We start from the raw sequence: 12,867 nt of genomic DNA, 5'->3' as shown, positions 1-12,867 counted from the left end.
GAAGAACTTCCACCAGAATACCAGGAATCCATATACACCATAAATATAAAAAAAGAAATTATTGAAGGGAGTTCTTAGAGATACTCTCGTAACAGTGTATGGAAGAATGTATGGAATGGTACTTGGTAGTGCAATGTATATATTTCAAACTATGTTTAGTTTGGGATTCATTCATTATATTTCCTATCTGATTTTCTAGCATAGGTGTGCAGCGTTGAATTGAAAATACAATGTCATTTCAAAATCAAGAATTGACGTACACAATTCAACAGGATGTGCCAAAAATAATTTTTTAATTTTTTAAACTTTTAATAACTTTAGAAAATACAAAATTAATTGGGAAAAACATGGATGAAACCAAAACCCAATCATTGACAAGAAAATAAGTAGTTCATGTGAAGCCAACGTTCATGTATCAAAAACAATTTATTTTTTATTTTTTAAACTTTTAATATCTTTGAAAAATAAAAAAATAATTGAGAAATAACATGATTTATGTAAGTAAATATTTGTGCATAGAAATGAAAATGGGTTCACCGAAAGGCCAAAAATTGAGCAAGATGATCATACTAAAGAAAAAGAAATTTATTTACATAACCGGTATAAAAATGTGAAATACCAGAAATTTTTTGTTATTGTTCCTCCACTGAATTAGATTTCACCTTGATAATCTATGTTAATTTGTATTGCACAAATTCATTAAATAAAGCTTCCATTTTAATAAAGAATAATAGTTAAAGTACCTCTAAAAATCTGCATTAAATTATCTTAGAAGAGAAAATGTAATTATTTGTTACCCGTAGAGATGAAGAGATCAATGGTTTGAGGATGGGTTCTTTCCAAGGATAGTATCTAACTTGCAAGAAAAGAAGCTCAGCTTATTCCAGAGTGGGTTTGATGAGCATATATTTATTCACACTCATTAGCCTTATTCATAGATTATTGGACTATAATAATAAATAAATTCATTGTTTTAATTAATATTCTTATAATTGGGTTTATTTGGGCCTTAACTATTATTATTGTTAATTTTGTGTTTTTAGAGTAAATTATCCGGAGGAAGCATCTACCTTTGTGAATGGGCCAAATATGCAAAAGTCCAAGTTGCTTTTTGAACCAAAACAGAAAACAAATTCTGAGGAGAAGAAAGAGAAAATAAAATCTACAATATCTCAGAAACAGAATTGGAAGCAAATCTTCTGCAAAATACAAGAATTCTGGAAAGATGGAAACTTGGAAACGGTTAACAAAATATAAACTACAATATTCTCTCAAGATCCTTGGAGCATAAAAGCCTATAAAAGGACACAAGCATCAAGGAGAAAAGAGGGAGCTTCATAGGGTTTTCTTAGTTTATTTTCTTCTTAGTAATTCTTTTGTTTTGCCTCCGCATGGAAGGCTAAACCTTTTTGGTTGATTCCTTTGTAATTCCCCATTGAGTTATGAGGTTTTTTTCAATAAAAGTTTCGATTTTTAATTCTCTATAGCAGTTGTTTTAATAGTCTAATTTCCTGGAAAACTGGTTTTTGTGAGAGGTTGTACTTGAACTCATGATTGAGAGTCTTCCTTATCTTAAACTTTGGTTTCTTAGTTAGTTCGCATTGTTCTAATTAATTTCTTGGGCGCATGATTTAAGGGAGAGGAGGTAAGCATTCCCATGGAGTATACGCATGGAACAAAGTGGGTATTGATTAAACTAGTAGACGCATACTTTACTGGTGAGTTTCAGTTGAATCAGATCGGCGCATGTTCAATCTGGTTTAGCTTTGTTGGAGGATTGAGAAAGGATTAATCTTTAGACAACCTGTGAAGAATTCAATGGTGGAAGAACTTGGGATCAATCGCTTTTTATTTGTTATTTTAATCTCTTTTATATTTTCTGCACAACTATCTCAAACCATTTTTTTTATCTTTATTGTTATTGCTAACTTTTATTGCTTGCAGATAGATTTTAAACCCTGATCAACTGATTTTACTATTGGATTCGTTGGGAGACGACTTGGGGACATTTGTTCACAATTATACTATCATCTCTCTAGTGTTAGACAAGTCTACGCTAGAATCATATAAATTTGACAGCAAAACGACAGCTATCAAATTTGGCGCCGTTGCCGGGGAATTCAATTTGATTTTGGTTATCAGGTTTTTCTTTCTTATTTGCATAACTTTTTTTTTCCTAATTTTTTTTTCTGCATATTTAACCTGTGTTTTGTTCCTTTTAGTTTTTATTTATTTATTATAGCAATAAAAAAAACGAAAAAAAATAAAAAAATCTAATATTTAGGATATCTCTTACCTTTATTTTATTTTGATTTGTTTTTATTTTCTTTCTATATATCTTTTATCTTTATTTTGTTTTGATTTGTTTTATTTTCTTTCTTTATATCTTTTATCTTTATTTTTTGTTTTTATTTTATTTTATCTCCTATATCTTTTATTTTTATTTTAGTTTATTTTATTTATCTCTTATATCTTTTATCTTTATTTTATTTTTTGTCATTCTTTATTTATTTTTGTTTCTGTTTCATTTTTATTATTGATCTTTTTATTTTCCATATTTATTCATTTTTACATTTTTTTTTCTTCTCATTTTTTTATGTGTAGCAATTGCATTAGTTTTTCTTAAGGATTTTGCATTTAGGATAGACACTTCAGTTGCTACTCTTTGTTTTTTTTTTAAATTGAAAAAAGCAATTCAGGGAAGACTCTGGCTAGGAAAGACTTGGTATTTAAGTTTGTCCATTTGTGACTCACCTCTCTTTCCTGGGAGTTGACTTGGGTTGTTTCTCTAAAAAAAAAAAAAAGATTTTGCTCTGAGGAGTCTAATAAGATATTCAATTGAAATACATGTATAGTACAACCTCGTCTTCTAGTTCATCACCAACTACTGCCGAAAGTCCTAATTTTGGAATTATGGACGAACGGACCCTCAGAGAACTTGCTGCTCCAGATGTTTCCTTCCAAACTATGTGTATCCAATACCCAGATGTGCAATGTGAGCTTAAATCTGGTTTGATACACTTGCTGCCTAAATTTCATGGCCTTGCAGGTGAAGACCCTTATAAACATCTTAAGGAGTTTCATACAGTGTGCACTACCATGAGGCCAGTTGGGGTCACAAATGAGCACATTAAGCTTAAAGCATTCCCTTTTTCACTCCAAGATGCAGCTAAAGATTGGCTATATTATTTGCCGGCAGGATCAGTGACTAATTGGGAAGGGTTGAAAAGAGTGTTCCTTGAAAAATTCTTTCCAGCATCTAGAGTCACATCAATAAGGAAGGAAATATGCGGGATCAGGCAACAAGATAGAGAAAGTCTCTATGAATACTGGGAGAGATTCAAGAGGCTATGTACAAGTTGTCCATACCATCAGATTAACGAACAACTTCTAATACAATATTTTTACGAGGGTCTGATGGCTATTGATAGACAAATGATAGATGCTGCCAGTGGAGGAGCACTAGTTGACAAGACGCCAGCCGCTGCAAGACAACTGATTGAGATCATGGCTTCTAACAATCAACAATTCCACACACGTAGCAACTCTGCAGCACCTGTTCGTGGAGTTCATGAGATGACAACTAATTATGCAGCTGATCATGCTCAGATGAAGGCACAACTAGATGATCTCACATCCATGATGAAGCAGCTAACTATGCCTCAGATGGTTGCAAGGGTATGTGGAATTTGCACCGCTAACCATGCCACCGATGCTTGCCCCACTCTTCAAGAAGTTGAAGGAAGAAACAATGTTGAATGTCCTCAAGCTTATGCTGCAAACATCTTTAATAGTGGTTGGAGGAATCATCTGAATCTTAGATGGGGTAACTCACAACAACAACAACCATCCCCACCACCAACTTTTGTATCAGAAAAAGGTGGATCTTCTCTAGAGGATGTAATAAAGCAAATGGCTGAAGTTAATACGCAATTCCAACAGAGAACAAGTGAAATAATACAAAGAACAGATGAAAGAATACAAAGAACAGAGGTAAGCATTCATAACTTGGAAAATCAGATTGGTCAGTTAGCCACTCGTATGAATGAGATGAATTCCAAAGGGTCTGATAAGCTTCCCTCCCAGACGACCATCAATCCACATAATGTCAGTGCCATCACTCTGAGAAGTGGTACTCAGTTGCAAGCACCTATGCGAAAACCCACCAAAGTAGAAGACCAACTGAGATCGTCTAACACCTCCAACATTACTACTACTCCAGAAAATGATGATCAAAGAAGGATCAACACAAGGAATAAGGACATGGATGTTCCTCCTAGACCGTCTCATGAAGTTGATATACAAGGAGGAAATACTAGTCTCGACAGACCATCTATTCCTCTTCCTTTTCCACAAAGAGTTGTTCAGACGAGCAGAAAAATGGAAAACACTGACAAGGAGATTCTCGAGACATTCAGAAAGGTTGAGGTGAACATTCCTCTACTAGATGTTATTAAACAGATTCCTAGATATGCCAAAATTTTGAAGGATTTGTGCACACATAAAAGGCATCTTAAAGGGAATGAAAAGGTAAACATGGGAAGGAATGTTTCTGCTCTCATTGCAAAGCCTGTTGCGGCAATACCTGAAAAATGCAAAGACCCGGGCATTTTCACCATTCCTTGCATAATAGGCAGTAACCTATTTGAAAATGCGATGCTTGACTTGGGAGCATCTATAAATGTTATGCCTTTATTTGTGTTTAGTTCTTTGTCTCTTGGTCCTCTTAAACCCACAGGCGTAGTCATTCAACTCGCTAATAGGAGCACAGTCCAACCTACAGGACTTATTGAAGACGTCCTTATTCAAGTAAATAAACTTGTTTTTCCTGCAGATTTCTACATTTTAGACATGGGTGGAGAAGATTCAGATTCTAGTGCAACAACCATCATCTTGGGCAGACCTTTCCTGAAGACAGCCCGTACCAAGATTGATGTTCACGCGGGTACATTGACTATGGAGTTTGGAGACAATCTAGTCCAGTTCAATATCCTAGATGTTGTGAAACACCCAGTTGAAGATCACACTGTGTATCATCTTGACATTTTGAATGATATTGTGGATGATAATGTGTTGGATTTTCTAGGGGACTATAATTTTTCTGATTCAATTGATTGGACAGACGCTGAGATAGATGAGTTTATATCGTCTGATGTTCTAGATTATTCTGACCCTAATGAATTGCAGGTTGTTGAAGTCTCTCTAGGCACTAGTCGCCCTCCTGTGCAACCACCACCACCTCCTGACATACCTCTCACTTCATCACCAACCCCAAGACCATCTACCATAGCTAGACAGTTTAGTCGATCCTTTAACCACCATCACATCCAACCTAGACCATCTTCAGTACCACTTGAGCATAACCTTCAATGCTCCAACTCCATCAACACCAATCCATTAGCTCACCTTTTAGGACACCTTGCAACACCGCCACCCCTAGACGATCCCATATCAGAAAAATCCATTAGATTGTCTACATTATATAAGTCTATCTCTTCCATCTATTCATCACACACCACCACCCATTCATGGAACCATCTCTACCCCTACATTCGCCCCCCTGACCCGTGCCAGTCATACCCTAATGCACAGAGGTTCTTAACAGTAGATGTTCTTCATGTTTCACTGTCTACACCAAGATTTTGTATGCCTTGGAAAGATTTTCCAGCAATCATCATCTTTGTGCTACACTATACCAAGGCCCTTGGCTTATATTGTAGAGGAGATGGTTGAAGAGATTTGTTACAGTTGCCACTTCCCTCAAGCTGAATGAGGGAGTACTTCTTCTCTCACTTTTATTATACACATTTATTTGTTGATTTTGCATTGAGGACAATGTATGATTTAAGTGTGGGGGAGGAGAATCATAGTTTAGGATTTATCTTTTGTTGTTTTATTTTGTTTTTTAATTTATTTGTTTGAATTTATTTTTGCTTCTATTAAAATAAATAAGCTTTTTAGGATTGTCTAATGGCTGACATGTTTTATAATTCTTGAAAATCTTGGTTTCTTGATATTTGTTGTTTGGATTTTCTTACAAATTGATAAATAAGTTGGTTATGAGAAATTTTGGGTTGAATCTTTTGATAGAATGTCCCTAGTGAGTTTTGAGCCTTAATTGATATATCATTTAATACTCTTTTTAGTGTGTTTTCACTCATGTTTGCTTATACTCTAGAACTTAGCTTGATTCTTTGTTTTACAACTGTGATTTACGCGCATGAACTGATATGATAGAGGCATTCTTTGTGTAAATTAACCCACTAGCCATATTAGCCTACCTTTATGATAATCCATTTGTTAACCCCTTGAGCCTATAGCCTTTTTCTTATTTTTAACCCTCATTACGAGCCTCAAAACAGAAAAACCATGTTTGTCCCTACCTTAGAAGATAAAGGAGCTTTGAAATTATTTGGTAATAGGTTTTTGAATAAGTGTGGGGGTGTATCTCATTTTCATAATTTACCTCTTCAGTTTTAAAGAAAAAAAAAGAAAAAGGGTAGGAAAAAAAAAGGAATACAACAAGAAAAAAAGCAAAGCAAAATAAAGAAAATAAGAGTGGATCCTTTAATATATTGGATTGACTGTCTACTATATGAAAACAAATTATATCTTAAAATAAAAAGAGGAGTTGAATTGTTATAATACTTACACTTATTTTTAGACCTATCCTCCATTGCTCCTTTGTTTTTCTATGGTTTTAAGCCTAATTTCCCCATTTTACCTACCTTTACATTAACCTCATTACACCCCTTATGAAGTCCTCTTGATCTTTGATTGCATGTTTTTTTCGATTGTTGTGAATATTAGAGTCTTGCTAAGCATATGGTAGTGTTTGTCTGCATGAGTGCTGAGTGTAAATACAAACCCTAAACACTTGAGAGTATGAGAGTATCCAGTGAAGTTTTGTCAATTTTGATTCAACCTTCGATTTCAATTACCTGCTTGTATATTAAAATATAAGAATTTTCATTCACATTTTTCTTGATTCCTTGATTTCTTGAAATTATATCATGTTTGTCATTATGCATTCTTAGAATTTGCTATTTGTTATTTGCATTATTTTTCTTTTCTTTTTAAACCTTAGAGTGTTTTGCCCGGGAGTGCAAAAGGATAAGTGTGGGGGTATTTGATGAGCATATATTTATTCACACTCATTAGCCTTATTCATAGATTATTGGACTATAATAATAAATAAATTCATTGTTTTAATTAATATTCTTATAATTGGGTTTATTTGGGCCTTAACTATTATTATTGTTAATTTTGTGTTTTTAGAGTAAATTATCCGGAGGAAGCATCTACCTTTGTGAATGGGCCAAATATGCAAAAGTCCAAGTTGCTTTTTGAACCAAAACAGAAAACAAATTCTGAGGAGAAGAAAGAGAAAATAAAATCTACAATATCTCAGAAACAGAATTGGAAGCAAATCTTCTGCAAAATACAAGAATTCTGGAAAGATGGAAACTTGGAAACGGTTAACAAAATATAAACTACAATATTCTCTCAAGATCCTTGGAGCATAAAAGCCTATAAAAGGACACAAGCATCAAGGAGAAAAGAGGGAGCTTCATAGGGTTTTCTTAGTTTATTTTCTTCTTAGTAATTCTTTTGTTTTGCCTCCGCATGGAAGGCTAAACCTTTTTGGTTGATTCCTTTGTAATTCCCCATTGAGTTATGAGGTTTTTTTCAATAAAAGTTTCGATTTTTAATTCTCTATAGCAGTTGTTTTAATAGTCTAATTTCCTGGAAAACTGGTTTTTGTGAGAGGTTGTACTTGAACTCATGATTGAGAGTCTTCCTTATCTTAAACTTTGGTTTCTTAGTTAGTTCGCATTGTTCTAATTAATTTCTTGGGCGCATGATTTAAGGGAGAGGAGGTAAGCATTCCCATGGAGTATACGCATGGAACAAAGTGGGTATTGATTAAACTAGTAGACGCATACTTTACTGGTGAGTTTCAGTTGAATCAGATCGGCGCATGTTCAATCTGGTTTAGCTTTGTTGGAGGATTGAGAAAGGATTAATCTTTAGACAACCTGTGAAGAATTCAATGGTGGAAGAACTTGGGATCAATCGCTTTTTATTTGTTATTTTAATCTCTTTTATATTTTCTGCACAACTATCTCAAACCATTTTTTTTATCTTTATTGTTATTGCTAACTTTTATTGCTTGCAGATAGATTTTAAACCCTGATCAACTGATTTTACTATTGGATTCGTTGGGAGACGATTTGGGGACATTTGTTCACAATTATACTATCATCTCTCTAGTGTTAGACAAGTCTACGCTAGAATCATATAAATTTGACAGCAAAACGACAGCTATCAGGGTTCTGTCACTCACGCATTAAATTCACATGTTGTGGGTTCTCTCACTGACACACTAAATTTACATGCAAGGGTCACAACTTCACAGGTTTCCAGGTCTCGTTTTTTATAGAGCAAAATGGGTTCTTTACACACTAAATTCACATTATGTGGGTTCTGTCACTGACACACTAAATTTACATGCAAGGGTCACAACTTCACAGGTTGTCAGGTCTCATTTTTTATAGAGCATAATGGGTTCTCTCACTCATGCACTAAATTGACATGCAAGGGTCACAAGTTCACATGTTTGTAGGTTTTCTTTATGTTCATTCAATAGTCAAAGAAGGAAAACTTTCAATTCGAAAGTTCCAAAGTGCACTGTAGCTTTAACGCACATTTAAGAAGCGTGCTTCAAAACAGTAAGATAGATTCCTTGTTCAGCAATTTTGACTCATTAAATGAAGGAAAAAAATTGAAGCATATTTTATGCAGAGACTCACATACAATTAAATAGCAACCTACACTCCCTAGCCAACCCACCTTATTGCCAAACCATGCTGGAAAAAAGAGAAATCTTATTCCCAGCTACACCTCTAGCCTACTTGTGGGCACAGTGTTGAAGGAATTCATCTTTCAGTTCTTCATTGTTGTTGAGTGTTGCTAACTCACACTGATTCATAGTCTCCATAGTACATTTTGTAAGTTCTCATCAACCACAAAATTGTATCTGTGGTATGATTTAATTTATAAAAATTGTTATAGATTTTTTATACTTATTACAATAATTATTTTCTATATAGAATTAGTAATACTTGATTAAGATAAGTTGTGAAAGTTTATACCCATATGATTTGGAAATTCACTCTTCCCCAACTACACAATGGTAGAAAATATTTTCATGGTTTTTAAAAATGCTGCAACTGCAGTGGCTGCATTTGTTTGGTTTTGAAGCTACAATGGTTGCATTTGTTTGCAGGCACTTACAGTATCAAACATTGAGAAAAAATAATTAAGTGTTGATACAGACAATGTCATCGCTTAACATGCTAGAGCACATACTTTTTCATTAATTGGGAGTTTGTTGATGCTAGACACATCAACAAGCAAAGTACATATAATGTATATGTTATTATTAGCTGACTTGACCCATGTCAGCACTTATAGTTGGGGTTCAGCTGTCTTGGCATGTCTTTATCGTGCATTAGATCATGGAATTGACTATGACCAAGACAAGATAGGAGGTTGTATGCTACTATTGTAGTGTTGGGTCTGGGAATGGATTAAAACCCTTTTCCCAATAATTGAGCCATTAACCCCTGAGGACATTGTCGCCGGACATGGTTTCCCGCTAGCAAAAAGGTATATATTGATGAAATTTCACCAACGAGTTTCAGGTCAATGACTCTTTATTGTTGAAATACTATCATTGAGTCACCAACATGCTAGCAAAGTTAGTTAAAAACTGCATCGAGCATATCCAATGAGAAGAGAACATCTAAGGCGACTTGTTATCCAAATTGAAAATCACATAAAATAAGGGAAAACACTGAATTGTCATAAAAATGTTGGAATTTCCACTATAAACATGGAAGAATTCCATGACATGAAGAGTGGACATAGTTGAATAACAATAATCCAAAAAGTATTTAGCATAAGAAAATATGTTGGATAATGCCCACAAGGTTTCAAAAGAGAGCATCACACTTCATTATTATGGGTGTGAAATGTTAAAATGAGGATAATCGAATCTCTCATAAAATGTTTAAATAAAACACAAACAACTTATATAATGGATGAGCTCCACAAAAGGATATGTGGAATACAATTTGACAGACAGACCATGGTTGTCACAGTACTTCACATAATCTATTATTAATCGTGGTTGAGTATGTAATAAGTGTATTACTTGATAAAAATATGGAAATCTCTTACACACCAACCTATAGTGACTCCACCACATCACTTCACCTTAACCATTTTGTATATGGGGAATTGACATACTAGAACCCTTCCCAACTGGCAAGGGACAATGCAATTTCCTTCTTGTGTATGTGGACTACTTTACAAAATGAATTGAAGTCAAATCCTAAGCGAAAATAATAACTCAATAAGTAAAAATTTTTGTGTGGAAGAACATTGTGTGTTACTACAACATCCACAACAAGATAATCACCAACAATAGAATACAATTAAATGAAAAAGGGTTAGCCAAATTCTACTTGGGACTCATTATTCGTCATGTAATCAACTTAATAGAACATCCACAAACAAATGAACAAGTCGAAATTGCTAACAAAGTAATCCTTTTGGAGTTCAATAAGAGATTTTGAGTCACCAAGGAAAAATAGGTTGAGGATTTGTTAGAAGTACCATGGACATATAGGTTCACACCCCAATCTACAAAAACAAGAGACACCATACAACCTCACATATAACAGCGAGGTTATGATCTTGATTGAGATAAAAGACCCCCCCCCCCCCCCCCATTTCACTGTTAACTCTTTAAACTAGACCTCAATGAACAATGCATAAAAATAGAATTGGACCTTATCAACCAAATGAGAGACAAAACTAAGATCAAAGAAAAAGCATGTAAAAAAAGTAGTATGTTGATAGTGATATAAAACTCAAATCGATATCTTTTAAAAAAGAAGACTTGGTCTTGAGATAAGAAGTGATGTTGTCACATGATCTCAAATGGAAGAGTCCAAATTGATGGTTTAATGATAAAAGTGGTGGTCAATGTGTGTTTCATAGATTCAAACACTTATATGCAAAGACAATCAAAGTGTAGCTTCGTGTTCTTCTACAAGAAGTTAGACAATGGAAAAACCATTTTACCGTTATCTTTGATAAATATTTTGTAGAAACTTGCATGATCAAGAAAAGTTTGAACCTTTTGCACACAAGAGGGTTAAGGTAATTTGTTCAATGACATCTAATTTAGGGGGATTTACTTATATGTCGTTTTTAGTGATAATATGCATAAAACTATTTGTGCTCTTTTCAACCACAAAGTGACATTACTTATAATCATGAACAAACTTAGTTTCAATGCATCTATGCAACACTCTTTTTAGTCTATCCACACATGCATTAAATGAGGAACCACATATAGTAAATTCATTCATAAAGACCTATACGTAATGGTATAACAAATCTACAAAAATGTTCATCAGACACCTATGGAAAGTACAAAGTGCATTGCACAAACCAAATGATATTTCCTTATATACATAAGTACCAAATGGACATGTAAAATTGGTTTTCTCTATAAAATAACTAGAGAAGCCACCTGAAAAATAATATAATGAGATTTACTGGTCAAGTGATCCAACATTTGATCAATGAAGGGTAAAGGGAAATGGTCTTTCTTGGTTGTTTAGTTGAGCCTCTTGTAATCAATACAAATTATCCTACTATTTTGAACTATCATAAGAATAGGTTCATTCTTCTCACTTTTTACCACTATAATCTAAAACTTCGTCAGAACAACTTCCACATGACTGACTCAATGATTGTTAGCAATAAGATATATCACTCTACATTAACTGATGCAAACCTTAAAAGATTGAGAGGATCTTGTTGGAGAAGAGAAACTCCATGGGTTTTCATAGATGATTGGTGAAAGCATACACTTTCATGGAAAAACCCATTTGTTTTGTATTAGTTTCAATATAAAAACAAGAATTAGTAAAGAAATAAAAAAAATGGATTGAGAGAAAAGAATGGAGAATACGCACCACCTTTAATGAAAAATTAAAGGATAATTTCATGATGATTCATCACTTGAGAAAACTTCTCAAGATAAGAACCAAAGCAAGAAGAAAGAACTCTTGAGACTCTCAAATATGAACTCACAAAATATGTTTGTTCAATATTCAAGGGTGAGTTTACAAATGGAGGAGACTCCTTTTTATAGATGAGGAGCTCGACATAGGAGTGTAATGGACAAGAAAATGGAGTTAAATTTTTTTAATCAAGAGTTAACTTTACTAAGCATGGTTAACACATGATAATCCCTTGAAATTAGTGGTAGTTCCTTGAGTTTAGGAAGATGTAATGATTACATTTGAAAAAATAATGATAACTTGGAAATAAGTCACATTGGTGGTGCCTAATAAAGCTCCAATGGACATGAGAAGACTCTTGAAACCTTGAAAGGTCAAGTGGAAGAGTCAAATTACCACATGTGCACATGAAAGTGACATGTGGTAGTTTAGAAGCTCCAAAAGACACTTTTAACTTTCTAGAATTTTTCCAAGGTTCCCTAAGGTTCCAAACATCAATTTCTAACTTCTCTCAAGTTCCTATAAAGTTTAAGAAAATATTCATGTACAAGTCTTCTAATCACATCCTCCAAAGCTTTGAGTCTTCCTCTAGTTAACCTTCATGCTTCTTGTATTTACATTTTAGCTCCTCTTCTCTTTCTTCAATAAGCTTTTCTTCATCCTTATTTAAATCATTAACCACATTCAAAATTAGAGGATTCAACCTCCTTTGTGGTTGTCTCTTACTCTAATAGGATCTTATGCATGCACATAGAGGGACTTA

General features: G+C 34.0%; 1 protein-coding gene across 1 annotated transcript; it reads left to right on the top strand.

Annotated features, from left to right (window-relative positions):
- Window positions 1-2,847: 2,847 nt before the first annotated feature.
- LOC150028652 (uncharacterized) lies at window positions 2,848-5,733 on the top strand. Its single transcript, XM_090299812.1, has 3 exons — window positions 2,848-3,949; window positions 3,992-4,139; window positions 4,242-5,733. Exons 1-3 carry the CDS (start codon window positions 2,848-2,850, stop codon window positions 5,731-5,733), a joined length of 2,742 nt encoding a protein of 913 aa, XP_090155938.1.
- The last annotated feature ends 7,134 nt before the right edge of the window (window positions 5,734-12,867 follow it).

Source organism: Phaseolus vulgaris, chromosome 3 (genome assembly GCF_051622355.1).
Source record: "Phaseolus vulgaris cultivar YP4 chromosome 3, ASM5162235v1, whole genome shotgun sequence".
NCBI classification, from domain to species: domain Eukaryota; kingdom Viridiplantae; phylum Streptophyta; class Magnoliopsida; order Fabales; family Fabaceae; genus Phaseolus; species Phaseolus vulgaris.
Note: the sequence above shows the minus strand (reverse complement) of the source record. Positions and strands in the feature narration are given on the sequence as shown.